Source organism: Aspergillus thermomutatus (assembly GCF_002237265.1).
Source record: "Aspergillus thermomutatus strain HMR AF 39 chromosome Unknown NODE_14, whole genome shotgun sequence".
Lineage (NCBI taxonomy): Eukaryota > Fungi > Ascomycota > Eurotiomycetes > Eurotiales > Aspergillaceae > Aspergillus > Aspergillus thermomutatus.
The window spans coordinates 1-27,134 of record NW_020798062.1 but is presented as its reverse complement, the minus strand read 5'-3'; the positions used below and the strand labels follow the sequence as shown (position 1 = coordinate 27,134).

At 50.1% G+C, this 27,134-nt stretch overlaps 11 protein-coding genes across 11 annotated transcripts; 6 read left to right on the top strand and 5 right to left on the bottom strand.

Annotated features, from left to right (window-relative positions):
• Nucleotides 1–580: 580 nt before the first annotated feature.
• On the bottom strand, nt 581–2,605 carry CDV56_103509 (putative MFS transporter; the record flags this gene model as incomplete). The annotated part of the gene is made up of 8 exons (XM_026757128.1): nt 581–817; nt 882–986; nt 1,041–1,745; nt 1,806–1,877; nt 1,922–2,213; nt 2,275–2,345; nt 2,393–2,469; nt 2,521–2,605. The coding sequence occupies 8 exons, from the start codon at nt 2,603–2,605 to the stop codon at nt 581–583; spliced, it is 1,644 nt and encodes a 547-aa protein (XP_026617983.1).
• A 718-nt stretch (nt 2,606–3,323) lies between these two features.
• On the top strand, nt 3,324–4,229 carry CDV56_103343 (GNAT family N-acetyltransferase; the record flags this gene model as incomplete). Its single annotated transcript, XM_026756962.1, has 3 exons — nt 3,324–3,366; nt 3,427–3,842; nt 3,903–4,229. The coding sequence occupies 3 exons, from the start codon at nt 3,324–3,326 to the stop codon at nt 4,227–4,229; spliced, it is 786 nt and encodes a 261-aa protein (XP_026617982.1).
• Nucleotides 4,230–4,256: 27 nt separating this feature from the next.
• On the bottom strand, nt 4,257–5,414 carry CDV56_103212 (uncharacterized protein; the record flags this gene model as incomplete). The annotated part of the gene is made up of 2 exons (XM_026756831.1): nt 4,257–5,078; nt 5,130–5,414. 2 exons carry the CDS (start codon nt 5,412–5,414, stop codon nt 4,257–4,259), a joined length of 1,107 nt encoding a protein of 368 aa, XP_026617981.1.
• A 920-nt stretch (nt 5,415–6,334) lies between these two features.
• Nucleotides 6,335–8,114, top strand: CDV56_102899 (uncharacterized protein; the record flags this gene model as incomplete). Its single annotated transcript, XM_026756518.1, has 2 exons — nt 6,335–6,582; nt 6,647–8,114. The coding sequence occupies 2 exons, from the start codon at nt 6,335–6,337 to the stop codon at nt 8,112–8,114; spliced, it is 1,716 nt and encodes a 571-aa protein (XP_026617980.1).
• A 196-nt stretch (nt 8,115–8,310) lies between these two features.
• On the bottom strand, nt 8,311–9,922 carry CDV56_102657 (NAD(P)/FAD-dependent oxidoreductase; the record flags this gene model as incomplete). Its single annotated transcript, XM_026756276.1, has 2 exons — nt 8,311–9,231; nt 9,296–9,922. The coding sequence occupies 2 exons, from the start codon at nt 9,920–9,922 to the stop codon at nt 8,311–8,313; spliced, it is 1,548 nt and encodes a 515-aa protein (XP_026617979.1).
• A 572-nt stretch (nt 9,923–10,494) lies between these two features.
• Nucleotides 10,495–11,147, top strand: CDV56_102515 (DUF3237 domain-containing protein; the record flags this gene model as incomplete). Its single annotated transcript, XM_026756134.1, has 2 exons — nt 10,495–10,755; nt 10,812–11,147. The coding sequence occupies 2 exons, from the start codon at nt 10,495–10,497 to the stop codon at nt 11,145–11,147; spliced, it is 597 nt and encodes a 198-aa protein (XP_026617978.1).
• A 496-nt stretch (nt 11,148–11,643) lies between these two features.
• Nucleotides 11,644–13,507, top strand: gmdB (general amidase GmdB; the record flags this gene model as incomplete). Its single annotated transcript, XM_026755824.1, has 5 exons — nt 11,644–11,949; nt 11,999–12,274; nt 12,339–13,205; nt 13,255–13,342; nt 13,395–13,507. 5 exons carry the CDS (start codon nt 11,644–11,646, stop codon nt 13,505–13,507), a joined length of 1,650 nt encoding a protein of 549 aa, XP_026617977.1.
• A 62-nt stretch (nt 13,508–13,569) lies between these two features.
• Nucleotides 13,570–14,187, bottom strand: CDV56_102107 (putative arsenate reductase (Arc2); the record flags this gene model as incomplete). The annotated part of the gene is made up of 3 exons (XM_026755726.1): nt 13,570–13,766; nt 13,851–13,965; nt 14,023–14,187. 3 exons carry the CDS (start codon nt 14,185–14,187, stop codon nt 13,570–13,572), a joined length of 477 nt encoding a protein of 158 aa, XP_026617976.1.
• A 674-nt stretch (nt 14,188–14,861) lies between these two features.
• Nucleotides 14,862–18,935, bottom strand: RSE1 (DDB1/RSE1 family protein; the record flags this gene model as incomplete). Its single annotated transcript, XM_026755069.1, has 4 exons — nt 14,862–14,888; nt 14,947–16,231; nt 16,436–18,509; nt 18,692–18,935. 4 exons carry the CDS (start codon nt 18,933–18,935, stop codon nt 14,862–14,864), a joined length of 3,630 nt encoding a protein of 1,209 aa, XP_026617975.1.
• Nucleotides 18,936–19,566: 631 nt separating this feature from the next.
• On the top strand, nt 19,567–21,055 carry CDV56_101121 (ubiquitin domain-containing protein DSK2; the record flags this gene model as incomplete). The annotated part of the gene is made up of 2 exons (XM_026754740.1): nt 19,567–20,031; nt 20,102–21,055. 2 exons carry the CDS (start codon nt 19,567–19,569, stop codon nt 21,053–21,055), a joined length of 1,419 nt encoding a protein of 472 aa, XP_026617974.1.
• A 1,018-nt stretch (nt 21,056–22,073) lies between these two features.
• CDV56_100597 (transmembrane 9 family protein) lies at nt 22,074–24,403 on the top strand (the record flags this gene model as incomplete). Its single annotated transcript, XM_026754216.1, has 5 exons — nt 22,074–22,158; nt 22,221–23,563; nt 23,613–24,065; nt 24,116–24,336; nt 24,385–24,403. 5 exons carry the CDS (start codon nt 22,074–22,076, stop codon nt 24,401–24,403), a joined length of 2,121 nt encoding a protein of 706 aa, XP_026617973.1.
• Nucleotides 24,404–27,134: the final 2,731 nt, after the last annotated feature.

Here is a 27,134-nt window from a genome sequence, read left to right as displayed (position 1 = left end):
CTTGTCATGAGGACCTTGATGCATGTTATCGAATACAATACCGAGGTTTTTTTCATGCTTGATTTGCGCCCTTCATCTTACTTCCTTGGCTGGGGCACGCCCTTTGATGCGCCCACCGGATTAGCTTCGTATACGAGACCGGCTAAATAAGCGAACTATGACTTCTTGTCTCCCGCCTGATAATAACATGAAAATATTTGATAACCTGGATCAATTCCTGACTGCTTTCTATGAATTCTCATCCGGAGTGAATACCGAACTGTTTTCCCTGTTATCTTTTTCTCATGATCAAAGACGAGGATAACCGAGCGAAATTCTAGAATTGGCCCTATGGAGCTACTCCAGATCTATCCGCTCCTAGCCGACGACTCGCCATCCCCTTGAAGTATACACCACCGACAGAGTGTTCGAATAAATTGCATATAAAAGTCTGATATACTTGACAGCTTTCCGGTCACGCCAGATGCCGACTTCCAGTCCGGCGGAGTTGGGCCCCATCTCCCCAGCTTCCTTGTCTTATGGATTCCCGATGGATTCCCCGAATCAAGGTTTGGAAGCAAGACAATCAAAAAAAATGAACTCATTGCCCCTGTTGAGCAGCCATCAATCGGTACCGACCCGCGGTCTTCGCCCGAATCTTCCTCCCGTACACCACCATCGGGATGATGGTCATGGTGATTGCCAGACTGATAAACCCGCAGGCGATGAACATGTTGGTCAGTCCGCTCCGTTGCATCCACGGCGCGATAGCAAAGGGAATCCCGATGCTGGCTGCGTTGCGTAGAAACGCAACGCCTGTGAAGGCATCGCCAGTGATCTAGCACCGGTCACCTTGTCAGAATAGCCCATGGAGCAGCAAGGAAAGGGGATGGGCATCTTACCTCAACATAGCTGTCAATCACCAGCGTCAAAGCCGCATCGCTAATACCACCCAGCCCGAAACCAAATAGTGCGCCGCCGATGCTCGGCCAGATCCAGTGCATGCCCTGATGAAAATCAGTCCCCAGTCAGGCGGAAAACACGGTCGTGGGAACGCTTACCCTGGCAAGTGTGGCCCCAAACATGATCAGGCCCCCACACAAGGCCAATGCAGGAAGATGAAGAATGTATAGACGCATCTCGGGCTCGTAGTAGCCCTTGTTACGCCGTGCAAAGAACAAGATGGAAAGATCCCCCAAGAATCCGCCGTAGACCGACCCAATCAAGTTGCCAATGAACGGGGCGACACCCAAGAATCCAATCTGCTCGGGAGTAAACAAATAGGGAGGCATGGGAAACACCAAAGAGATCACACTCGACATGATGGTCAGCCATACTACGCCGCATGCATACTGTATAGCGCAGAACAGGACGGCAGGGAACGTGGTTAGCACGATGAACGGACGATAAAAGTACGGCCAAATCGGCTCCGGGGTGTAGGTCCACAGAGTGAGCCTCTGTCTCCAGGTCCTCATGGGGATGGTGTGATCCAGTTCATGGGGGCCTGCCGAGTTCGTCTCCACCCGACTTGCAGGACATTCGAGATCGGGCTTGCGATCCGCCTTGAGGTCGGAAACCTGCTGAGCATCCCCAGCAACTTCTGCGGAAGCGCTCACGCCCTCAATGACCTTGGAGTACTTGGTCTCCTCGTAGAGAAAAATGAACAGAACGAAAAGGATCGCATTGCAGATCCCCAGTGTGCGATAGGATGCCCGCCACCCTTGTTGTGTTGCTTGAGTCCCAGCCGCCATGGGAGTCAGGAAGCTCTGTCAACGCACGAATGAGCATGGCTGTGATCGGCGACGGCGGTGGTGTTTTTTACTTACTCCAATCATCACCATAGTCATGTACAGAGCATTCATGCCCCCGCGATGATGTACGAAGAAGAGATCGGCGATCTAGAAGCATGAGCTCCGAAACGCTCAACAAGCGGGCCACATACCGTGATCTGAACAATCGACTCATTTGTCGCGCCGGCGAGACCCTGGAGCAAGTTGGTAATATACAGCTCCGCGAGGCTCTCCAATCGTGACGTCCAGAAAGATGTCACCAGCATCAACGCGGTCGAAACCAGATACACAGGTCTCCGTCCGAATTTCTTCGCTAGAGGAATGAATAGCACACATCCCATTGCGAGACCGACAAAATTGACCGACATGGCTCGGTTGAGCTGAGTATAAGTTACTTGCAGGTCAGACACCATCAACTGCCAGAAGATGGTCTGAATCGAGAGTCTGGCATGCATTGTTGAACCCATCAGCTTGGATCTTGTTTTATTGACAAGGAGAGACTTACGCAGTGAATATCAGCGCTGTCACCGCCAACACGAGAGTAAAGTTGCATGTCTTGCGCGCTGTGCTCCAGTTCTAACAACATGGTTAATCGCAGTTGTAGAAAGGGCCGAACGACGCACCAATGGCTCATTAGGATCGCTAGACGGCGTCGGACTGAGAAGGATCTGCCGTCCACGATGATTCTCTGGGCCATCTTCTGCACCTCAATTAGACACTGGTGACATAGCAAAGTGACATGACCACCTACCACTGATCAGAAGAAAAGTCCCGGGAGGAAGGTTGCCTTCCTCCTGGCGAATGCTTTGTGATTCATCGCGGTGACTGTCGGCCATCAATGCTGAATGGTATCGATGAAGATGCAAAGATATAAGAAGATTTTAGTAGAATATCTCGGCTGTTTGAATCTGTTGATGCTTCCTGTCCAGCGGGCAGCCATGCTTGATAAATGATTCTAAGTTGGGGTGCCGATGTCTGCCCTTGAAAGCCTCGTGAGCAGCTGCCACACGTATTTCGATAAGACACTTCAGCCATATCTCAGGAGGCAAGTTCAGACACCAGCAAAACGCGGGGAAATGCATGGGTTCAGATAAGAAATGAGCTAAACAGAACGGTGATAAGACCCAATGGACTCAATGAAGCCACGATCCGTTCTTGGGGGAAGATACAAGGTTCAATGGAAGGTTGGGTTATCGTCTCGGTTAAGAGGGGGGGGTCGACCTGCCCAATATGGATAGTCACATCACGAAGGCTTCAACATCAACCTCATTGATAATCTGCACCTGTGAATCTGGAATACATGATTCGTTTGAAATGCCGAATGATCACCAGACGGAAAGCGATGGGATATCCTATCGTGATCGCTTCGATGGAAACAAGACCAACAAGGCAGGTCGAAGCACTCAATCTCACCTGCCAGGAAACAGCGCCATCTTGGACATCTGCGCCTCGTCATAATCAAGCTGTCCTATTTTTCGCGATACTGTATAAGGAAGAAGTTGAGGTAAATGGAAGCTCTTCGACTCTTTGACAAATCCTCCAAATCCCCAGAATATGTCTGCTGGCCCGAAATTGGAACTCTTTCGCGTCTACAATGGTACACTTGATTCCCGACCTGATGGCAAACATCACACTGAATTAAACTCATTTAATGCAGATCCACGATCATTGTCCGCAGTCGCCAATACAATTACTCTCTCCTTCGCCCACGATCCCTTAATCAGATGGTTGCGTCCGCTCGTGGCCCCATGGGCACGACACGATTTCGAAACATACAGATGGCAGTATCGCCGGGTTCAACGGGCCACTGTAGAGGGTCTTGTCTTGCAATCCACCTCGGTCACACAAATGGGCCAAATGTTCCCGTCTAAGCATCCGCAATCGAAGCATGCAGAAGCAGTGGCCACAGAGCCAGACCGAGACGGGAAGGTTGACGGCGACGCAGGAGCAGTTGTTATGTTATTTCCGCCTCCGAGCCATCTGAAATGGACGCCGGGTAGAATCTTTCTTGCTTGCCAACTGCGGTTGCTAGATATTTTCAGTCCGGTTTCCGAGAAGGGAACCAGCGAACAGGTATGCTGCAAAGTGGCCCCTGACCCAGCTGTGCAAGAATAACCATGTGAATCATCCCAGAGAATGGAGAGAATGATGGCTGCTCATAACGACGCCATTGACCGAGTCAAAAAACAGTATCAACTGAAGAACCTGTGGTACCTGGAGGTGATCGCTGTTCATCCCTCCCTTCAAGCCCGAGGCCTCGGGAAGAAGGTCATGGGCTGCGTCTTAGACTATGCCAAGCACGAGCCCATAGTACTCGAATGTACGAGCGAGAGTAACATTTCATTTTATATGAGTCTGGGGTTTGAAGTCGTCGATGAGGTCGAGCTAGTCGACGATGACGAAGCAGTACGATTGTGGGTTATGCTGCGGCAAACAGTGAACAAAGACCCGGCAGAGTGATAGTTTGGATTTACGCATATCCACTTCTCAGAAAAGTCCCAGCTCTATTTCTCGTGCCTGTGCAAGTTGGTGGATGCTGACTGTTCCGCTGCTGTAACGCCAGTACTCTTCGAGCAGTTCCAACTCAAGCTGGCACTGCTTCCTCCAAACAGGCCCATTCGAGTTCAGAAGTAAATGGCTTCGTACACATTGCTTCAATGCTGGATCCTCATTCAGGACGTCAGTCTGTAGACCGGTGATGAAAATCGGGTAGAGAACGGCATTCATGATCAACGTGTCCCTTCCTTCCGGTTCTTCTGATGCACGGTGAATAGCGTCAACGCAGCTGAGTATTCGCGAAACAATGACGGCAGTTGAAGGAAGTATCCGGTGCCGTTGCTCTCTCCCATTCGGGGGCTGTAATCTCCTCTCTCCGGAGCTCAATGGTAAGTGTAATTGTTCATGGCGGAGGGCCAGCATACCCGCTAATCGATATGCTTCCCATAGCTGGCATTGGAGAAAGTTTCCTTGGGCACCAGGCCAGTCCCAAAAGTCTTCCTCTGTCGCACCACCCTCGCCAATGCAGGAGAAGATGTCGACCAAGGATTTTGGCAAGCCGCTCACGACCTCAACTTCATCCCGTCCAGATGATCCTCCAGGGGAGTCCCGGTTCCGACAATGCCGCCTCCAGAAACCTAGATGCGGGTGCTGGCGGCCAATAGCAAAAGTAGGAAGATCCATGATCCCCATGACCTCAAAAAGATGCGTACGAAACGGTGTCTTTGCATCCCGCGCATTGTCAACGCCGTCCAAACGAAGGATGCCGTGCATCCCTCGTAGATGCATTGTCCACGGAATGCCATGCATTACCTACACTCATGAATAACTGATATCGAGAAAGTAAAGGATCTGCAAACCTACTCCGATGCTGCATAAGAGTAAACCAGCAGTCAGGGTGCCATCTTCCAGGTACGTTTCGCTTCCGGCAAGCTCGTTGCGGAATTTATTCAAAGCGGCGTCAAAGTACTCGAAAAAGCGCGGCTCCAGATCCGCGGTCAATGAAGCTTGTAGCGTGATACAAATGAGATATAGCGCTTCTGATTGCTGGCACAGTCTAGGAAGATGTGGTTTCAGAAGGTTACCCTCATCATTAACCGTCGTCGAGTGCAGAATGTGGATTCCCGATGAAAGAACTGTTTCTAGCATCAGTGGCGAATAGAGGCGAGATTGAAAGAGTTCTCCAAAAGTTGCCTCTTACATTCTTGAAATAGTTGCTCGTTATCAGATTTCTCTTTAGGGGTCCGAGACGAAGCTGGCACTTTACATGACTCGAAATCTATTGAATGGGTGTTAAAGATACGCATGATCAGGAGGGCAAAGAAGCCTGATCACCTTCTGCACCTTCATTCGTGAAGGAGGGAGAAGCTTCTCCAGAAGAGCTTGCTAGTATCGCACATTGTCGTCGTCTTTCTCGACTTCGATCTCGCCGTCGGCCCTTCGCTCGAGTCGGCACGGAGGATTCTACTGGCGTATCTGCGCCGGTGAAACGGCCTCGCGATGCAATGCCCGTTCCCCAGCGCAGTCGAACGTCATATCCCTCGCACAGCAGCCCTCGCTCGTTGCAAGCATGACATGTAGGGCGGGCCCGATCACATTTGCGACGTCTAGACTTGCAGGTCCAACTGCCAGACCAACACAGTTAGTGCATTGACGGGACATGGGAGATGCAATTGTTCTTCACCATCCATGATGAGATCGGCGATTTGGGGTCGACATTCCTATTTTGGGTCGTGAGTGTGATATAACGAAGTACCGAAGGGGAGCATTGCTACTGAAGTAACGTGAATCTGGGGGCCCACTGTAGATTAAAAAGCCGATTATGGGGATGCGGGGATGATAAACCCAAGCGTCGACCTGCCATTTTGAGAATAGCTTCAAAAGATTCACGAAACAAGAACAGAGAACAATCATCAAGTGTCTGGACCCGACAAGAGCATCGCTCATCTGGACGGTTTGATTTGGTGGGTCTTACTCAAGATGCACCTGTTTGGCGTCCATACCACATTGCATAGAACTTGTAGGGTCTTTTGACCCCTTCAATCGACCAAAATGTATAAAGGATTGAGATGATCCTGCTTCCAGCGAGTTTCAAGTATGATTTGAAGCGAAACAAGCTTACCAAGATGTCATTCCAGATTCCCGTGTCCAATTGCACAGTCGCAATTCCCTCTCTTGGGAAACTGGAGGGATTCCAGTATGCCAATGGTGTCCAGCAGTACTGTGGTATTCCGTACGCCAATCTTCCCAGGCGCTGGACTAGATCCACTCTGAAAACCTCTTGGGAGGGCGATTACCATGATGGGACGAAGCTAGGGTTGGTAGACTTTCTTATATTTGTGCATGCCGTTACCAGCACACCAAGGCTGAGTGTATTGCAGAAGCGATTGCCCTCGACCATATTTCGAGGGAGATGACGGTGACGACCTCGTGCCCGGGCCGCCAAACCCCAGTTTTCCAGAACCTCCCAAGACCGACGAGTTAGATGGTCTTGTGATGAACATTGTACTCCCATTTCCTCCAAGTGAACGAAAGGTTCCAGTCCTGGTATATGTGCATGGAGGTTCGCTACTGTACGGCGGTGCCAATCTCCCCATCTTCGACGCGGTAAACTTAGTTTCGCAAAGTGTTGAGATGGAGATGCCCATTGTTTGCGTCAATTTCAATTATCGAGTCGGCCTGGGAGGTTTCATGGCTAGTGAGGCCATTCTGCGCGAGTTGCAACAAGACGGGTTTCAAGGATGCGGGAACTTCGGCTTCACCGATCAGCAGGTTGCTTTTGATTGGGTTCAGCGATACATTGAGAGCCTGGGTGGAGATCCGGATAGAGTGACTGCTGTTGGAGAATCTGCTGGCGGCATATCGATCAGCAACCAGCTTGTGGCTGCACATCCCCCGCGGTGCCACCGTGCAGTCTGTATGTCAGGACTGTCTGTGTCCATTCCTCCCTGGGACATGAAGCAACATGAGGCATTATTCCAGGCGGTTTGCCGACACTTTCAGATCGATGCCTCGCGGCCTGACGTACTAGACTGCCTTCGCCAAATTCCTCAACAGGAGCTTGCCGACGCGACCCCCGAAATTCAAGGAGTGCTTTCCGGAACAGGCAACCCTTGCCTCGACGGTTGGTTCTATCAGAGAGATCCTTGTGAGATTCAGGACCCGCCCGCTTGGCTTGAAGCCTTAATGCTGGGAGATACTTACCATGAAGGAATCATTTTCCATCTAAATCTCCTGAAAGACGATTTTGCTTCGATTCGAAAGACACTGCTCGACCATATCGAGAATGAGAACGAAACAGATGAGATTCTGGCAGAATACAACATTCACCCAGGGCTATCACACAAAGTCCTCCTCGAGCGCGTTGAACATATGTGCGGCGACGCAGTCTTCAAGATTCCCAACTACGCCACGGCCCTGAAGAGCATGCATCTCCACGAGCAAAAAGCTCTCTTCTTGTATCACTTTGATCAGCGCTCTAGAATTCAGAACGCGCTAGAAGGAACCGCATACCATGCTCATGAGCTGCTATATCTTTTTCAGAATCTGAAAAACAAGATGAGCCCGGAAGAAAGAGCCATGGCTCGGGATTTCGCGGCCGCATGGATCAAATTCACATGTGGCGAAGCGCCATGGACGGCATCCAAGGGGGACTGGAAGGTTTGGGGACAGGATAGCGCTCAAGCCATAAGAAGCGAAGAGGAAGATGAGAACGTCCGATTGTATGCACGAATGCGGCGATTGCTCGCCATGGGAGATGGGAAGACCTGGAAAAGATGGCTTAACGGGGTGGATGCATTGGTAAATAAGAGAATGAACATGGGTAAAGGAGTGCAAGTCGCTCCATAAACAGACAAAACTAGCTTAGAGCACATGACAATCACTACTAAGTCACCTCTCTCTCTTCTTTAGACTGCCTTTTGAATATTATACTACTATAACTATGATATCTAATCCATAAACTCAGGAGCACAACGTCCGGACACCTTTTTGTAGTCTAGCGGTATTGGATTCAATATGCCATATCTATCCACTGCCTGGTTCACTATAAACTAGATGATATATCATTGATATCGCGAGGTAGGACACATTCCTTGATCCTCTCCTCAGTTACCAGCATCTGCTCTGGAAACCAGGAGAGGTCTGTGGATTCTGTCTCCAGCAGTTCATCGTCATGGGCCAGCAACATCGTTGCCAGAGCTTTTCCGCACAGCCAGGCCATCACCATTCCCTCCCCTGAAAATGCAGCAGAGATCCATTCAGCTCCGTGGCCTTCCTCTTTCTGTCCCCTTTTAGTCAGAGACACGGGGAGTTGCCCTACCCACGGGAAGCCGTCTGCGCTGAAAGCCATATTCCCTGTCCACATCTTCTCCACACTGGGACCCGGAACGCTGCCCCAGTTCTCGCGACCGAAAACAGCACTCAGCGCACCAGAGAGATGGATATCAATGTACAGGCTCAGCTCCGAATCAGTGGAAACACCAAAGTCGGCAATACCACCGCCCTCGCCTTGAGCAAATCCGCCTCCCAACATCATCATCTCGCCTGCCTCGGACTGTGGTAGCTGAGTTAGATAATCGAATCCCCGGTCATAGTTGAAAAGCCAAGAATGCTCGGCTCCCTGATTGCGAAACTTGCTTCCCGGTGTCTGCGCAGACATCTGTCCTCGGATTGGATAAATACGCCCTCTCAACTCGGGAATAAGATGCCCGACGTGAGCGTTGGTACAGTGGACAACGTGACGAGCGCGGATAGTGCCTCTGGTCGTTTCAACCGAATATCGCAACGAAGTCGCCTCTCCAGGAGTAACATCACGGACAGCTGTCACTGGTGTATTGGCTTCAATGACTAGATCCTGGGGGAATTCGCGGCGCAAGTGGGCCAAAAGGCCAGTGACAAATCTGTATGGCCAGATAGCACCAGCTGGACCAGCAACGATACCTCGAGCACGAGGCAGGCAGAATTCCTGTACGTGTCAGCAAAAGCAAATCCAGATGAGCCTACTGAATGAAAGAAGATCTGCAGTTCACCTTTGGAATCTCATTTTTCTCATATGCTCTCCACTCCACGGTTTCTTCAGGCAAACACTCTTTCAAACGTCGCAGACGGAATAAAGCCTCCTCCCAGGTTCTTTCATCAAAATACACACTCAGAAACTGAACTTTTCTTGCTTGAGTCTCCTCTGTCAGTCCATACTCATCAGCGGTCTTCAGGATCTCCTGCAGATGAGCCAATCGAAACCTCATTGCTTTCTTGGCGGCTTCAAGGCCATGCGATGCTTCGAGGTACGTGAATTCTTCCGCAGTCTCAAGTATATGACCGCCATTGCGGCCGGTGGCACCACTACAGACATCACGCGCTTCTAATATGACAACAGCGGGTCGGGCTTTGGCCTCCTTCCTAGGCTTGCGGGACTCCAGCAGAGTTCTTGCAATTGAAGTTCCAGTCACTCCAGAACCGATGATGACTACTTCTGCCTCAGAGGGCAACTCAGCAGACTGCGCCTGGGCAAGTTCGGGATGTGGAGATCTAAGCCAGAAGGAAGAAGTCGGGTTAGCTGTAGGTAGACCGGGGTCGGAATAAGCACGGTTGAGGGCCTGTTGCCGATCTTCAACCGGAATAGCAGCGTTGGAGAGTAGAGCTTGAACGAACGACATGATGAGAGTTGGTATTGGGTCAGTGTTAGGGCGAAACAGATTGCAGTGGGAACACGCGCTTTATCAGGCTGTCAAGATAAAGTAGCTGCATTTCAAGCATGCAACCGGCGAGGGCAGTCCTATCGGGCCACTTGATGCTAATGCAAGGTCCCATCTCGGAGACTCGGACATTCCAGCTAATCAGAACAGATGAGTTTGAGTCTCGATATGCCTCTATACCAAAGTGGAGCATCATGGCCGATACCCATGTTATCAAGGGTCGACCTGCCTTCTAGGGAAGTAAGCTCAACTCCACATCGTGCGGAGTATGAACAGATCCGCAGTGTCTGAGAATCAATCGGCACTGATCTCGGGTAGGATATCGTGTGCCACAACTAGTCATCACGGGTCGAGTTGCTCTTTCTACCTAGTATCTCTTGCACTTGGTGACCTTACGAAGATTCCAGCCGTGAGATTGCAGCTCGCTCTGAGGTTCTACTTGAAAGCTTGCGCCCATACAAGTCAGAACTACAATTCGGACACCATCCTAGAGCCATTGCCTCGTCGCTCATTTGACTACACTCTACCTCGTCATGAGCACCCAAATTGCTGATTCGCCTGGTAATGCCTACTACCCTAATAGCCAGCCAATGCGACGACCAGGGCTGGCATTCCTCTATCGTCTGGAATGCGACATTGCCAAAGAAGAGATTGAGATCGGGGCGCCTCACGGGGCCGGAGTGATTCGAGGCATTGCAAATATTGTTGGAGGCACCTTCAAGGGTCCAGAGCTTGAAGGAACTGTTCTCTCTCTTGGAGGAGCAGACTGGGCAACTGCGATTGAAGGCACACACGTAAGTGGTGGGAGCCTTGCCCTGAACGTGACGAGCTAACAAATCATTGGGATCAGTCTATGACTCTTGACGCGCGTTACACCATAAAGACAACGGACGGACACCATCTCTTTGTGCAAGTCCATGGGCTCTATCGTCCAGGGCCGGGAACGACATACGCCGAACAAGTTGCAGCGGATCCCAAGGCGGCGCCACCAAGTACCGTCACACAAGATGATGTTGAGTTCTTCTCCCATATACGGATCGAAGCAGGAGCTGGGAAATACAACTGGCTGAATGGGTTAATCTGTCTTGGGGTCATGACCAGCGAGGACGATCGCATCATCATCGATGCGTATCATTTGACAAACTTTGAGGGGACGAAGCCAGAGGATGTCATGATGAGCCGATGATGCTTCGCGGGTTTATACGACGATTAGATTCACAAGTCTGGCTTCTTTCATCGGGTTAGGCCCTGGAAAGACACAGTAAAGAATCCATACCTTTTTGTTTTGTCTTAGATCCTTGATACTAGAGGCCAAGTGAGAACGACTCTCATCCGGCGGGGTATACTCTGTTCCCCCTTCATATCGGATAATATCAGCGCTCATGGTTGAGCTCACAGACCTGTCGAGTTATCTCTCAATTCCTGAAGTGATCAAAGCCAGAGAGAACTCAGCCGAGGCAGTGCACCTGACTATCCTAATTAGGAAGGTGGACGCACTCATAATCATCTGGGCACTCCGACGTCCTGAGCCATTTTTCCACCGGAAGCAGGACTGAAGATATGAAGAAGTGAATCACAGATGCCTTATCCTTCGCAAGATGAGGGGCACCGCATGTTTCATCCTTCCTATATAATTACATCGATGGAATTTCACTTGTCGTGGGACAAATCATGCAATCAAGATGACTCAAGATTCCACCTCAACGGAAACCTGGCGCACTCTAGTCGCACAGAAGCGCAAGCAACTGGACGCGCAAATTCCATCCGAATGGCGTCTAAGCGATGAATTCCTGGCTTCAGTTCCCTCTAATGGCCGTTTGATTGAAACCGGTGTCGTACGTCGTACTGGGATCCTCTCAGATGATGAGCTCGATATCACAGAGAATTATTCCGCAGCAGAGCTCCTACCGAAGCTGGCGTATGGAGAATTGAGCTCATTGGCTGTTACGACGGCATTCTGTAAGCGGGCGGCTATTGCGCAGCAATGGGTATGAAGATGACCTTGCAACTTGAAGCGATCTTACTGACGGTCGATAGACTTCGTGTCTGACTGAGCACTTCTTCGCGAGGGCTCTTGAGCGCGCTCAATATCTAGATGAATACTTGAAGAGGGAGAAGAAGGTGGTTGGGCCATTCCATGGTCTCCCTGTCAGCATCAAGGACAGTTTCTGTGTAGAGGGAATCCAGAGTACGGTGGGTTATGTCTCCTTCCTGGAGAATGAACCGGCGACTTCCAACTCAGCTCTGGTTGAGATGCTACTCAACCTGGGCGCAGTGCTCTATGTCAAGACAAATATTCCCCAGACAATGATGGTCAGTGGGCTCCTGCGTATTTGCGATTGATGCTTTGAAAATCCAGAACACTAACAGCCTTCAGACAGGAGACTCAGAAAACAATATCTTCGGCCGCACCTTGAACCCCCATAATACCCATTTGACTGCTGGAGGATCGAGTGGCGGCGAAGGAGCCCTGGTGGCCTTCCGTGGCTCAATTCTGGGAATAGGCACAGACATTGCGGGCTCAATTCGCATCCCCTCCCTCTGCTGCGGTGTTTATGGCTTCAAGCCTACAACAGACCGCATCCCCTGGGGTGGTCAAGTGGCCGATTTGGCAATGGAGGGTGTTCCCGGCTTGAAGCCATCGGCCGGTCCCCTAGCTCATACCTTGAACGATCTCGAGCTGTTTATGTCGACCGTGTTAGACGCTGAACCCTGGAAGTACGATGCGACAGCAAGTGCAGCACCCTGGTACAAGCTCTCTAAATCGCAAACTGAACTCACCATCGGCGTCTTGCCTGAGGACGTCCACTTTCCACTGCACCCTCCAGTGCGCAGAGCGTTAAACTCGGCTATTGATGCGTTGAACAAGCAAGGTCACCGAATTGTACAGCTGGAAAATGATCCCACACGAGACCTTGCATATGTGAACCGTCTTGCTTTCCAATATTTCGTCTACGGACCACACGTTGATCACATCGAATCCAGCGGGGAGCCATTGGTGGCTTCAGTGGCCAAAATGGCATCGCCCATGTTCACCGGACCTTTCCCAGTAGACATGGAACTACCGCCATTCGAGAAGATTAATGCACTGCACCTTGCAAGACAGAAGTATGCCGATGCGTGGCGCAAGACGTGGGTCGAAAATGGCTTGGACGTTATCCTGGCACCTGCGGCCCAGAACACCGCTGTGCCTCATGATACGTTTGGATGGCCACCGTATACACTAGTTTGGAACCTACTTGATGTGAGAAGCCACTCATCCTGTGACAATACCTTGCCTAACGAGAATTCAGTATCCCGCATGCATCATCCCTTATGGAAAGTCCTCCAAGGAGCTTGACCCCGAACCCATGGATGTTACTGACGGCGTTCAGCCAAGTTGTAAGTCTTTTTCAAAAGTACTCTTGAGGACCAGGCACTTACATTCAAGCAGATGACCCGAACGCTGTTGATGGAGCTCCATGCGCCATCCAAGTCATCACACCCCATTTCCAGGATGAAAAGTGTTTGTGGGCCGCCCGCATTATAGATCAGGATATCCGATGATGGTATCGTTATCTTTCTATGTACATAACATACTCACATCCTCAAGCTTACCTCTGGCTGCATCACTTCAACTCAATCCCATTCTTCTGCCAAACCTGTGCATCGAACCCCTCCATCAACTCTCTGTACTCCTCCCCAGCACCGACCCATCCCTTAATCCCACCCTGCAGCACCAGACTCTCAATCGAGTCATCTCCCTGGTCCTCAAGGTAGTCCGCAAACCAGTTAGCAGCCCTAGTACCCCGCCCCGCCGATGAGCCTGTACCGATCAGCAAGGGCAATCAATCAACCAAAGCCAAGCACAGCCATGCACATCCTGCATCTCAGGGCTCAAACCACATACCGCAATACCAGATGATGTACTTCACCCCTCCCGCCCGGAGAAGACTATACACCGTTGGAAGAGAGTAATACAAGCTCTGAGCGGGCAGGTTCAGTGAGCCCTTGATCGTTCCTCCCTGGGACCGACAGATCAGTACAATTCCCGCGCAGAGAGACCGGTCCAGGCAACCCACTTCGTGATCATTCCGGCGCAGGTCAACAAGCACGTATTCCTTTCCGGCCTGCTTGCCCTCGCGCATCCACTGGATCATTTCTTCTCTGGAGATGCCGCGGGCGGTGTTGCGGGGTGCTGGGAAGGCTGCGTGCCAGGGTTGTTCGGCGGGTGGTTGAGCCGACATGATGTTATGCTTTGTTGGATCGGTTGGTGATTGGATTAGTGATGGATATATACGACCGGAAAGAAGTGATTTAGGTGTAATCAGGGGAGTGATGACCAAGTATGAAACAGCTCAGGGCTGCCTGAGTGATTGAAAAGCATTGCTCAAACTATGAGGGGCACCGGCCAATCAGCGCGCGCGAGCTACATTCATCTAGGATACTCTGCTACAAAGGGGGATACGAGCGATTGCACAGCTCCTAATTGTGGGATTCTACGGAATAGAAATCATGGTATGTAGATAGATAGGCGAATACGACATAAGATGTTCATGGCATTATGAATAAGAGCTACAAGACTGTCCCGACTGATAAATTACGATTCAATATCCGTGGTGCATAACGGATAAAACCGTACTCAAAGATCGTCGAGGGCAAAACCTCATTCTCGTCTCATACAGACCTGCACATGAGAGTGCACGCTGTATCCAGCTCAAGATCAACCGAGAGAAGCAGAAGACCGAGCAAGGCAAGAGACATCCGCTTACAGATTGCATGAAATGGCCATGGGGCCAGTGATATGCTCGGGAACCGGGATACTGATCCATAAAATTTGTACATGATACTTATCTAGCATGATCGTCATTGGGTATCTATAGACCCTCGCACACAGACGCCGAAATCGCCATCAGAATTATTAGTACGCCACCCTCGTTCGCATATCCTATGTATATGGTTAGTGGCACCATCCTAGAAATAACACCGGAAACGGGTTGACTTACCGAGATCTTCCGCTCAATCTCCCTGACGGAACGATCCAGTTCCGCTGCTACCATCATCTTCGTATCATTAGGCAGTAGGAAATACATTTCGCACAAATCCCCATCAATAACTCCCTTAACTGGTGCATAATAGCTGCGATAGATAAGATGATCCCGTCCGGCGAGGGGTGGGCACTGTGCAGCTAGTTGCATCTCTAGGTTCTGGAAAAAGTCCACATCCTCCCGGCTCACAAAAGGCACAAGCATGCCAATTGTACCCTGAAACCCGGTCCACACAAGGATGTCCCTTCCACCTGCCACTAGTTGTGTCTTGTGCAGGCTGGTCGGAATATCCTGTGTGTAGGTGTGGATCATCAGCTCCAGACGGTTCGGGGTGCCATGCAGATAACCACGCTCATGAATCAGATGGGCTCCCGATCCGTCCTCGTCCGCCTCCTCCGATACCTTCTTAGGACAGCGCACGAGCCACAGGTTACCAAATTTGTCACCACCGGCAACAGTCTCGTAGTCTACCATGGTGGTGCTCGTCGTCCAGCGAGAGATAGCATCATCAACGAAAGGAATCAAGACGTTCTCCTGGTACTTGTACACGACATATGTCACACTTTCGCGAACGTCGCTGACAATAATCCGGCTACCTTGTGTCTGAAGGCCAACAATTGTCTTTGACACCACGGGAGCCTGACATTTTCGAAGCAGCTGTTTCATTCCCAAGTCGTAGACCCGAAGGGTAGAGCCAATGCCGGCAAGAAGTCGTCCCTGGAATGCGAGGAGAGCAAGAGGTGGCTCTTCGACCTTCGTCTTGTGAATGAATTCCAGCTCCTTCCCATCTTCTTGGAACCTGTAAATATGGATGAAGCCTCCCACAGATGAGGGAGGGTTGACAGTCAAATCCTTGGCCGTTCCCACCACCAGGAAAGTTTCGTCGTCCTGGCTGGAAAAGGGTACGGCTGCCATGCTGACGGCGGCCTCGTTCTCTTCGAGTTCGATCGTTGAAATAACCGCTTTGGCCTCCAGGGGATCGACAATTTGAATGCAAGATGCCCAGTGACCCGTAGCTCGTGGATAGCCGAAATCTTCGGGCGGAAGAACATCTGTCTCCCCATTACGCGCCTTGGAGTCTTCAATCAATCGGGCTCTGGTGGACGGTGATAAAACATTGTTGTCCGACTCAATAACATAGAACAATGGCTGTTCTGGATGCTTAAGCATACGCCGGGGTGTGTATGAAAGAGGAATTGACTCCTGCAGCATGTTGTTGTCCAATTTCTCGATAGAGAAAATCCTATCGTCGTGTGAACGAGTTAGTCAAATTGATCAAGTAACCCATTTTTTTGACATTTGAAATGTGTATGTTGCAGTGATCTCAGTAGGAACAATTGGAGATATAAACTTTAAAGAGATGATCCACATGAACTTTCGGATTAAAGCTCTCATCATACGATCAAAAAGGAGAAGTGAATAAGGGAGCAGAGAGGAGTGAACATACCGAAGATTCTGTGCCTGGATACCAACCATGCCTTCAACACACTGCTCACTGGAGAAATTCCAGCCCCACTCCAGGCCCACGTAATCCAACGGGGTGAGCATGAAACCTTTTGTCTGGATGTCAGAGTAACCCAGCCAAGGTCGGGAGCTGAGCGCGAGAACGGCCGTTTGTCCGTTGACGGAAACACGGAATAGCTTGACTGGCTTGGCTCCCAGGAAACGGGTACGAGTATCGGAAAGTTCGCCGGTCACCTCGTCGAGAACAGTTCGGAGGTAGACCCCGGAGTAAAGGCCAATGTGCAAGTAGAGTGTCGTACCGCCCGAGCTTGAATCGGCCATTGACATGATGTTCAACGCTGATGGGGCCGACGTAAGAGCCTGGACTGACTTATTCTCCAAGGTTGAGTCTGGATCCAAACTCAGGATGCGGACAGTAGAGTCGTCACATCCGACAGCTAAGAAAGAACTTCTCACACGACCTTCAGGCACCTCACCTAAACTGAGGCATGTGACTGTACCCGACATCTGACGTCTCTCATCGTATTCAGCGAGCGTTCCATCGACATCCATCTCGAAGTAAACGATTTCACCTGAACTGAGGGCAACCGCCACCTGACGCTCATTTGTCGCAGCCGCGACAATCGAACGATGCTGAGGAGCGGGCCACTCATTGACACGCCGATCTGCAAGGATATGGCGGATGCCTCTCGGGTGAACCTGAATCAGCGAATCCTCACCGAGCTGCTGAACAGCCAGAGTAGGTGCAGTTGAGAGAAAGCCGGTATCGGTAACTTCTTCAACGGTCTCACCGATGCTAAGGACTAAGGTACCGTTTGCGAAAGAAAGAATAATGTAAGCGTCAAACTCATCGGCACGAGTTAACTTGGTAGTCCAAACAGCAGATGGTACACTAGGGAGCTCCGACTCCACGATCTCAGAGACTTCCAGACCATGCTTGAGGGTCCTGAAGCTACTGCGGGCGCCAGTACCGGATACAGTGTAAATTTGAGGAGCGTCGTCCTCACTTAGATTCGCAATCTTACTGTCGATCAAGGGATTGAGAGAGTTGAGTGTCTCAACGAGGTTTAGGTTCTCCGCTCCTCTCGGTCGGAAGAATATCGGCTCATAGGGAACGGAGGGGTCTGCAGGGAAGTTCTCGCTGCTGAATTCAGTCTCTTCGTCGTCATCTCCCAGCTTCTCGAATTGGTAGAAGTGATGATTGCCTGCTTCACTGGCAACGTAAAGGAAACCGCTCTTCAGAATCAACAGATTGGATGCGGTAGGGACAGTATCAAAGTATTTGATCTTCAATCTTTTGACCTCGCCAGTCAGTTGTCCATTGTCATCTTCCACCATATCGATGGTAAGCTTGAACAGGTCGCCATCTTCCGTCTGAAGGAGGAAGAAGAAAGCACCCCTCATCTTGTGCATGACACCGGCGACGATAGAGCGCTTGCGCTCGGGGTTCTCCGTTGCACCAATGCGCCGAGGAATCGGGACTCTGAATGCATCTTGGTTTGAGTGCCGGTAGGTAATGTTATCCTCTGCACATACCAAGACACCACTGGGACCATCGGCACCTCCCGGTACCTGGAATAGCATAGCTGCGGTGCGGTCGACAGGATCTGCCCACTTCCGAACAACATGATTCAGACCGAGATCGAGTTCATAATACACAAGCACCTTTTCGGACTCTTCATAGGCTCGACCAGTTGGGTCCTGATCTGATTCCGAATAGTCCACCTCGAGGGCCGCGAAGATGGGATTCTCGTAGCCAACGTCCAGAGCCGTCATTGCAAAGACCACTGTTTGCGGCTTGTGAGCCTCCAGAGGGGACGAAATCGTGAGCTCGGCCTGCGAGTTCCGATTCAGAACATAAACGAGCTTATTCTTCTCCACAGAGGCGATCAAACAAGCTCTACCTTTTGGATCGACGGCGAGGTATTGACCAGGGACGACACGACGAACGCCGGACTTGCCGAAGGTCTCAAGATGGATACGGTTGAACCGATTCTGGGAGGGAACATATTCAATGATTGTGATACGTCCCGAGTCCGAACCAATGATTATATAATCTATACGCATTATTCTCTCAGCACAATTCAGGAACAGCACCCAGCGTCAGCATTGCCGACCGGGGCACGTCCCACCTCCAATAAGGTCGGCTCGGCAGATAAGGATCGTGCTGCCCGGGAAGCTTGACGAATCACTAAGTTGGTCTTGCGATTGGGGCGAAGAGGGAGAACATCAAACATACCTTTACTGCTTCCAGCCAGCCGAAAGGCTGCCAGAGAACGAATGATACCGAAGACATCCTGGGAAAAGATTGGTGTAATCTTGCCCTGGGTCGGATCGGGACGATGAATCGTGAGCTTCGACCCTGACGCCGTCACGATCTGCTGCTCCTTAGTCCCTGCAAACTGGCCCAGAATAGCTTGCGTGATCGCAGTCGGAGGCTGGATCGTCAGGGAATACATGAACATGTTCGAAGTGGTAGCCATAGTGAACGACGAGGCTTTTTCCAAGCCCGACTGTGGGTTGAGGTTGCTAGTGTTTTTACGACGCGAATGCAGTCAAATCTGACTTCAGAATAGAATCAATCCCATTGCTGCAGCTTGAGAGATTGGGAAAGAGGACTCTCGAGAACCGAGTGTCCTCAGAGAAGGGGTTGCAGCGGGGTTGGAATACTTGCACAAGAAGAGCGAGTATTGCCCGACTGTGTCCTGAGGAGCAAAAGTGAAAATTCAGCTCTGAAGGGAGAAAGAAGCTCCAGTCACGTGTGTTTAGATTGTTTGACCCCATCCACGTGACTTATCAAGTTTCATGCTGCGGATAGGTAAGTGCTAAGTGCATGAATTCACCTGCCAAAAAAGGCGGTCGATGGGATTCTGCCTGCTTCCACCTTACCAACCATTTACAGCCTAGAGGGGCCTCTCCTCATATCCAGCTTACAGAGAGGCAGCCGGCTCATCTGCCGTTCTCAATTTCATCATTTCTCCTGTGTTGTGCCACATTTTCAGTCACACTTCAAATTCTACCAACTATCCCTTTTCCTTGATTGTGCTGTGACCTCTATCTGCAGCTCACCAGCTCGAGCCTCTCATACTCCTTCCCGCGCCTGAATTACGTATCATGGCCGACGATACCGCCACGACTGAAGATTCGCCCATCACCTTCACAATCAAATCCTCTAATGACGCCAAATATACCCTCACTCTTCCTCTTTCTACTCAAGTCTCGGAGTTGAAAGAGAAGCTTTCATCTTCCGAATATGCCGATACTCCAGCTGAGCGTCAGCGTTTGATCTACTCTGGGAGAGTGCTCAAAGATAATGAGACTTTAGCCACTTACAAGATCAAAGATGGCCACACCATTCATTTGGTGAAGAGTGCTGCTAGCAATCAGAGACAGAGTGGGGCTACTCAGAGTGCATCTACATCTGCACCTACTGGTGCCTCGGCTGCTCCTGCAGCTGGTGGTGTGCCCACCAATCTCGCTGCCGGTACTGGTAACAACCCGCTCGCGGGCTTGACGGGCGCGAGATATGCTGGGTTTGCACAACTTCCGGGCGCTGGCATGTTCGGCCCAGATGGCGGGGTAAGTATTTCACTGTCGATGGAGAAGTTTTGCTTGCTCCTGAGTTCAATGGCTGACTGATGTTGTCTAGATGGGACCTCCTCCCGACGCTGAAAGCATGCTCAACATGCTCGAAAACCCTCAGTTTCAATCCACTATCAATGAAGCCCTGCAAAACCCAGCCATGATCGACATGATGATACAACAAAACCCCATGCTGCGTGATATGGGTCCTGGAGTGCGGCAAATGATGCAGAGCCCGGAATTTCGCCGCATGCTCACCGATCCCAATTCAATCCGCCATATGTTGCAGATGCAGAGGGCGTTTGGTGGCAGTGGCTTGGGTGGTGGTAGTACGTTCCCAGCCCCTGGGGTGACCAATACGACGCCCGAGGAGAACAGAGACAGTCAGAACAACAATAATGCGAATGGGGCTGCGGCTGCCGCGAGTGCGCCTCTTCTGAACCCTTTCGCCCCTCCTGCGCTCGGAGCTGGCAACCCTTTCGCTGCTCTTTTCGGTGGAAACCCGCCAAGTTTCGGCGCCAACCCGTCGAGTACTTCGACGGCTGCAGGTGGCGATCAATCCCAGGGCACGCAAGGAGCAACTGGGAGCGCCACCGCTGGCAGCACAACTACCGGGGAGGGCCAGAACCAGCAGAACCTTCAAAATCCGTTCAGTTTCTTGATGAACCCCGCCATGTTTGGGGCTACAGGTTCTCAGGGTGGACAGGCCGGCTTGAATCCTTTCAATCCGCAGCAGAACCCTTTCCTCCGAGATCCCGCGCTACTGTCGCAGATGATGCAGGCCATGGGAACCCAGGGAGGTGCGACCGGTGCCAATCCTTTGGCGGCTCTACTTGGAGGCGCCGGTTTAGGAAGCCCTCCGCCACAGGACAATCGGCCGCCTGAGGAAAGATACGCGGATCAGCTTCGACAACTCAACGATATGGGCTTTTTTGAGTTCGAGAGAAATGTGGAAGCTCTGCGACGCTCAGGTGGCAGCGTTCAGGGTGCTGTAGAGTATCTTCTAAGTCATCCTTCGTAATGTCGGGACTTCTGCTACATTCTCCATCTTACGATGCGCAGTTCTCTTTTCTTCTCCTTCCTCGGGTCGATTCATAGTGCATCGGTTGGATGTCTTTGACTTGCCAGCACAATGCGATCCTGTTGGCGGCTTCAACTTCTGTCTTCTTACTTTCGAACAAGTATCTTACGATTACCCCTCTGCGTGTTAGTTTCCCCGAATGTGAAAGAGCCTGATAGGCCAGCCTTTGGACACCTTAGTGTAAATTTTCAACTTCAGCACCCAGATGACCCGGTAGACACGATAGATTTCTTGAATTGTTTGTATATGGTCATAATCTTCTTGATGGAGCTGTCGCAGATGAACATTGAAGCAAGCTTGGTCAAGACTCCATATCGCAATGACTTTGAGATGCGTCATTCCAAACTGTATAATGTGCATATTTTGCATGGTTTATTCCTAAGTTGGTCCATGTTCGATGGTTATCTACTTAGAATGGAAGCTAAGCCTATTCTGGACGCCCCGATTGTCCCTTATAATGTGGTCTTCTACTCTCATGTTCTGGCCTTTTATCTGTAATTAGCTTTTGTTGTTATTGTTACTTTCTCTCCAACATTCGAATTATCCCCTTCCCTCATCCTCGTGCTTGATCTTTCTTTCGTAAGGCATCATCTGCCATTCCATTCGTTATAATAAGCTAGCGTAAATCGCTACTCCGTTGCATTCTGGATTACTCGGTGCCACATCTCTCACATTGACAATCACGTTCTTCTTCCCGTCATCCATATTCACGTTTCCCTTTGCGATATTCCCATCAGAGACTGCACATATTGATACTATTTCGTCTAATCTATTCTTGGACAGAGCTTGTCCCTGGATTCGGAGTGTGTCAAGGGCGGCCGGCTGCCCACCTGCACTTTCTGACCGTTGGACTTGTCGCACACGACGGATATCATTCAATCGATTACTTCTGCATGTTTGTGTGATATCTAGCTGTCGGCCTCGCCTTGAAGAGCGTCTTTTTGCCGCTACGTAGATGATGGAACTGCGATCGGTGTTATATCCTCGCCAATGGACAATATGTCTGTTATTCGTCTCCCACGCTTGCGCGTTCTACATACCAGGTAGGCTTGCCATTGATGGAAGACTCTTTGTACATGAACTCATGTTCCATCTTACTCCGTAGGCTACTCTGTCACGCGCTATAACGACGACGAACCCATCCCCCTCCTCGTCAACAAGATCTTTTCAGACCACACGCAGCTTCAGTATGCCTACTTTGATCTTCCGTTCGTTTGTCCGCCAAGTGGGAAGAGTCATGGTGGCTCTCCGTTCGGCTCAGGAAAGAGTGTCTCGCTCAACCTGGGAGAGATCCTTCGCGGCGACCGCATCATGACCTCGGATTTCGAGCTTCACATGGGCAGGAACGTGGAATGCCAGAAACTCTGTACGGTGGAGGTAGGACGGAAGGACGTAAAATGGGGCCGGCAACTCATCAGGGAAGGATATGTGGCGGAGTGGATTGCAGACAATTTGCCTGGAGCAACGAGTTTCGTCACCGTTGACCGTAGCCGCAAATACTATGCCACCGGATTCAAGCTTGGGGACCTGGACTTCTCACCTGGCAGCGGCAAGCCACGTTATTTCATCAACAATCATTTCAATATTGTCATTCGCTGGCGAAGTGCACCGGAAGGAGGCAAGGTCGTGGTCGGGTTTGAAATCTATCCGAAGAGCATCAAGACCAGCGATTATGGGGACGATGGATGTCCTAAACAAGTGCATGGCACACACGAGGGTCTGGAACTATACATTCCTCCGAATCTGTCGAGGCTGAAGGAGATGTATCCTGAATCTTCGTATCTTCCCAAGGAGGATGATGAGTTAGACGATGGTGCCACGCTGAAGATCCCATACAGTTACTCGATCTATTTCAAAGAAGAGCCTGGTATCGAGTGGTCGAATCGCTGGGATCTGTACTTCAATAATCAAGACGAAGGTTCGATGACACATTGGCTGGCGGTTCTGAACTCTTTGATCATCTCAGGTGTCCTCGGTGTGGCGGTCTATGTGATTTGGGGTCGGACGGTGCAAGGAGATATCAAGGGCCGCGGAGACGGCGCAATGGAGGATGGTAAGATCAGATTACGCTCCTCCAAGTCAGCCGAGAAGAAAGGAGAAGGTCTTTTGGATCAAGGCATGGACGTTGAGAGGGATGCCGACGGATCGTCTGATGACGAAGCTCTTGAAGATGTGAGCGGATGGAAGCTCCTCCATGGGGACGTTTTCCGGGTGCCCGAGTATAGCGGTTTGCTAGCGCCTTTGGTGGGCTCAGGCATGCAGCTCTTTTTCATGGTCTCTGGGCTGTTGATCCTCAGTTGCTTGGGTATCTTGAATCCCAGTTTCCGAGGTGGATTTGTCAGTGTGGGCATGGGGTTGTTCGTCTTTGCAGGGCTTTTCTCCGGATATTTCTCTGGAAGATTGTACAAGACTTTTGGAGGTGTCCATTGGCGAAAGAATACGCTCATCGTAAGTTTAAATGGTGTATCCTTCTTACTCCAGCTGACAATCCGCATAGACCGCTCTTTTCTTCCCCGGATTGATCTTTTGCCTCATCTTCATCCTGAACCTTTTTGTCTGGGCACAAGCGTCGAGTACGGCCATTCCTTTCGGCACATTAGTCGGCCTGCTTGCGTTATGGCTTCTCATTCAAGTTCCTCTGGTATACCTTGGCAGCTGGTTCGGCTTCGTGCGAGCGAAACCGTGGGAACATCCGACCAAGACGAACTCGATCGCGCGCCAGATTCCGCCTCAACCCTGGTACTTGCATAGCATTCAGGGAGCTGTTCTCACCGGGTTACCTCCATTTGCTGTCCTGTTCATTGAACTACTCTTTGTGTTCAAGAATCTGTGGCAGGACAAGAGTGGCTATTACTATGTTTTCGGCTTCCTGAGTGCTGTATCGACGATTGTGATCGTCACGGTGAGCGAAGTGACCATCATCGCAACCCACAGCCAGCTTTGTGCCGAGGTAGGTGACTCCTCCTTTATCCCGTGCATCATGGAGACTCACCACAATAGAACTATCACTGGTGGTGGCAGAGCTTCCTGACTGGTGGAAGTAGCGCCTTCTGGGTGTTTGCCTACTGCATTTGGTACTACTTCTTCCACCTCCACATCACAGGCTTCGTATCGAGTCTGCTCTTCTTCAGTTACAGCTTGCTGGCTTGTGCGGTGTACGGCTTGCTGACAGGGACCGTTGGATTCCTAACGGCATATGCCTTCATCCGGCGTATCTACAGGTATAATGGCCCCTTCAAGTATACTCGAATGGTCTGACCGCGATACAGTTCGATCAAGATCGATTAGATTTGACATCATACAGTATAGTCAGACTGCAGGCGCTTGCAGAAATAAGTTTGAAACATGTTGCACTGCGTCCTGATTTCTCTTCATTGAATAAGTATATTTTGATTAGCGGTCAAATGCATGCAAAGTTTAATAAATTCAGCTCTTCCTTATATTATCAATACAGTGCATGCGTTTTCTTTTCAATCACTGGTTTTAAACGCGTCTCGAAGTCGCCAACTGGTTGGCTGTTTTCTGTTGGTACTTGTCCACTATTGAGGATTTGAGATGTATATAGTTCCAGAATGTTTGATAGCCATGTCAGATGTCTTCATCAAAGCTGAATCGAAGTCCATATCGGTGTGGGTGTAGCGATCCCTCAATTTATGGGGGCCATCTGTTGCGAATCGTCATTCAATCATCAGGCCATCCTCTTTCGGTGGCACAACACCAATCTAGCCCGTATCCCTTGCGTTGCAGACCCAGAATGTCAAGTCCTATTTAGACACGATCCAGGCTCCGCACCAAAGTACAAAGTTCGCTCTGTAGCCCTCAACGCCAAGACAGCAGGTTGTACAGCAAGCATTCCGCTCCACCTTGGCAGAATGAAACTACTTGCCTTCGACGCCAAGCTGAAATGGCTGCCTAGAAGCTCTTATGCTCAGCCAGAGTCCTAGTCCTATGAGTCTAGTAGCGTACTGGAAAAACAAGCCAAGGACATGAGACACACGCAAAATCTGACGTACATCAGCCATCGCCATCAAAACAGGGGGATGTGTCACTTGTAGTCAGACAGTCCATGCAAACGCAAAGGTATTAGCTGAGGATGAGGAGGACTACGTCAGTCAACCCGCCTCCTTGATGGCGTGCTCGGGTGAGAAGATTTGCTCAGATATGGGCTTGCCATTGTCCGAGGCACGTTCACTCTTGCTGAGAGGGTATTTGCTAGAGGTGGTAGTGTCTTGGTCTCATGTGAGATTCGGCTAGGCGATTGGTAGTACTCTGGAGATAATCCGTACTACTGTCTCCTCAAAGTGAATTGGATTCCGAAAAAGCAAGTTCGTTCCGTCGATCTTCCAGAACCTTGCATGTCGGTGAAACGGGCGATCTTCAGGAGAAGCACGGAGACGGGCGTGTGATAGGAGGAGGGGATGATGATGCCATTGCTGCTCCGGATGGGGACATCTGTCGGGACGGGGGATGTACGTCAGTGTGCGTATGTACTGTTAGATAGACTTTCACCATGGAAGCTAGACAGACAGACATGGGGTATGGGGATGTAAGCTTATGGGTTTGACCTTGTTGCTTGGTATGCTCTACTCTATCTTACCATACTTTTTCTCTACTTCTAGTTGTCTTTGTCTAGTCACTTGAACGCATCCATGTTTTCCGTAATAGAAGTATCAATGGTGTATCAATGGTGTATCTGCTAATACATTGGTAATCCCAGTTATCAGCTGACATCCAAATTGAGGAAACTTGCTCGTGTGATAAGCAAGTGGGTCTATCGGGTCCGGCAATCGCTTTCATTCTGCAGCCAATCATGTTGAGGCTATGGTTTAGCTGTGGAAGCCTAAGAGCCGCTATGCCCATCTAGGTTAATTCCCTTGAAGGACGGGTGCTCGGCTTAAAAGACGGTTTTCTTTAGGAAGTAAATAGTCTCAAGGTTAGACCTTCGATGGAGTTTGTGGAAGTGATTATTATGAGAGTAAGAAACATATGGAAGACGGCAAGATTATCCCATTTCTAGGGAAATTTCTTCGCGCTTCGCGAAGAAATGTGATAGAGCATGCGTGGCAAATCATACAAGAACCAGTTAGTCATCTTCTTCACTGACGATGACGATCATTGGTTTCCCGGAATACTTTGCTCTGCTGGGTAATCGAGTCCTTTCACTTTGGACTCACGCGACCTAAATGACAGGCATGAACAACTCATCAACTGCATTGAAGATTGATACATCTCCAGGGTAACTTTTTTACGAGGAATGGCCATGAGCATCATAGAGCACAAACGATCTTCAAAAGACTTCTTGAGACTCCTTGAGACTTCCAAAGGCCTGGAAGCCCGGAAGCCGAAGCTGGAACCAACCCCCGATGCTCGAGTCAGAAGCAGCGGATATCACACCATCGTCCCCGCCGATGGTTCCATTGCTGCGGACTGGCGGTGACATGCTGCTGCGCTCAACCTCGATCAATTCAGGTTTCATCTTACGAGATGGGTGTTGTGGATGATGTATCTCTACTGCATGTCGACTACTTACCTCCATCTTGTTCCCCGGGGCATACCAGTTTACTATCATCTATGTAGACTGCTTTTAGTGGCAGTTAGTGTGCTGTAATGCTATGTATTTGTTACTAGTGCCCATCCTTCTCCAGTAAGTCCAGCAACTTTATCAGACTTACTATAAATCCTGTAATGTGATTGGACACCAATAGACACGATTCACGGGGATATGCAATCTAACAATTAACGGGGAGTCAACTACTTCACTGTTTTTTTTTTTTTTTTTTTTTTTTCGTCCTTTTTTTTTGCTCTCTTTTTTTTTTTTTTTTTTTTTTTTTTCCTTTTTCTTTTTTTTTTTTTCCTTTTTTTTCTTTTTTTTTTTTTCAAAACTTATTATCTTTTGATTGTTTATTTTTTTTTTTTTCTCCCTTTTCTCTCCGACCCATTTGACTTCTTCCCTTTTTCTTTCCTTCTTTTTTCCCTCCTTTTTCCCCCCCTCTTCCCCTTTTTCCTCTTCTCTTTCTCC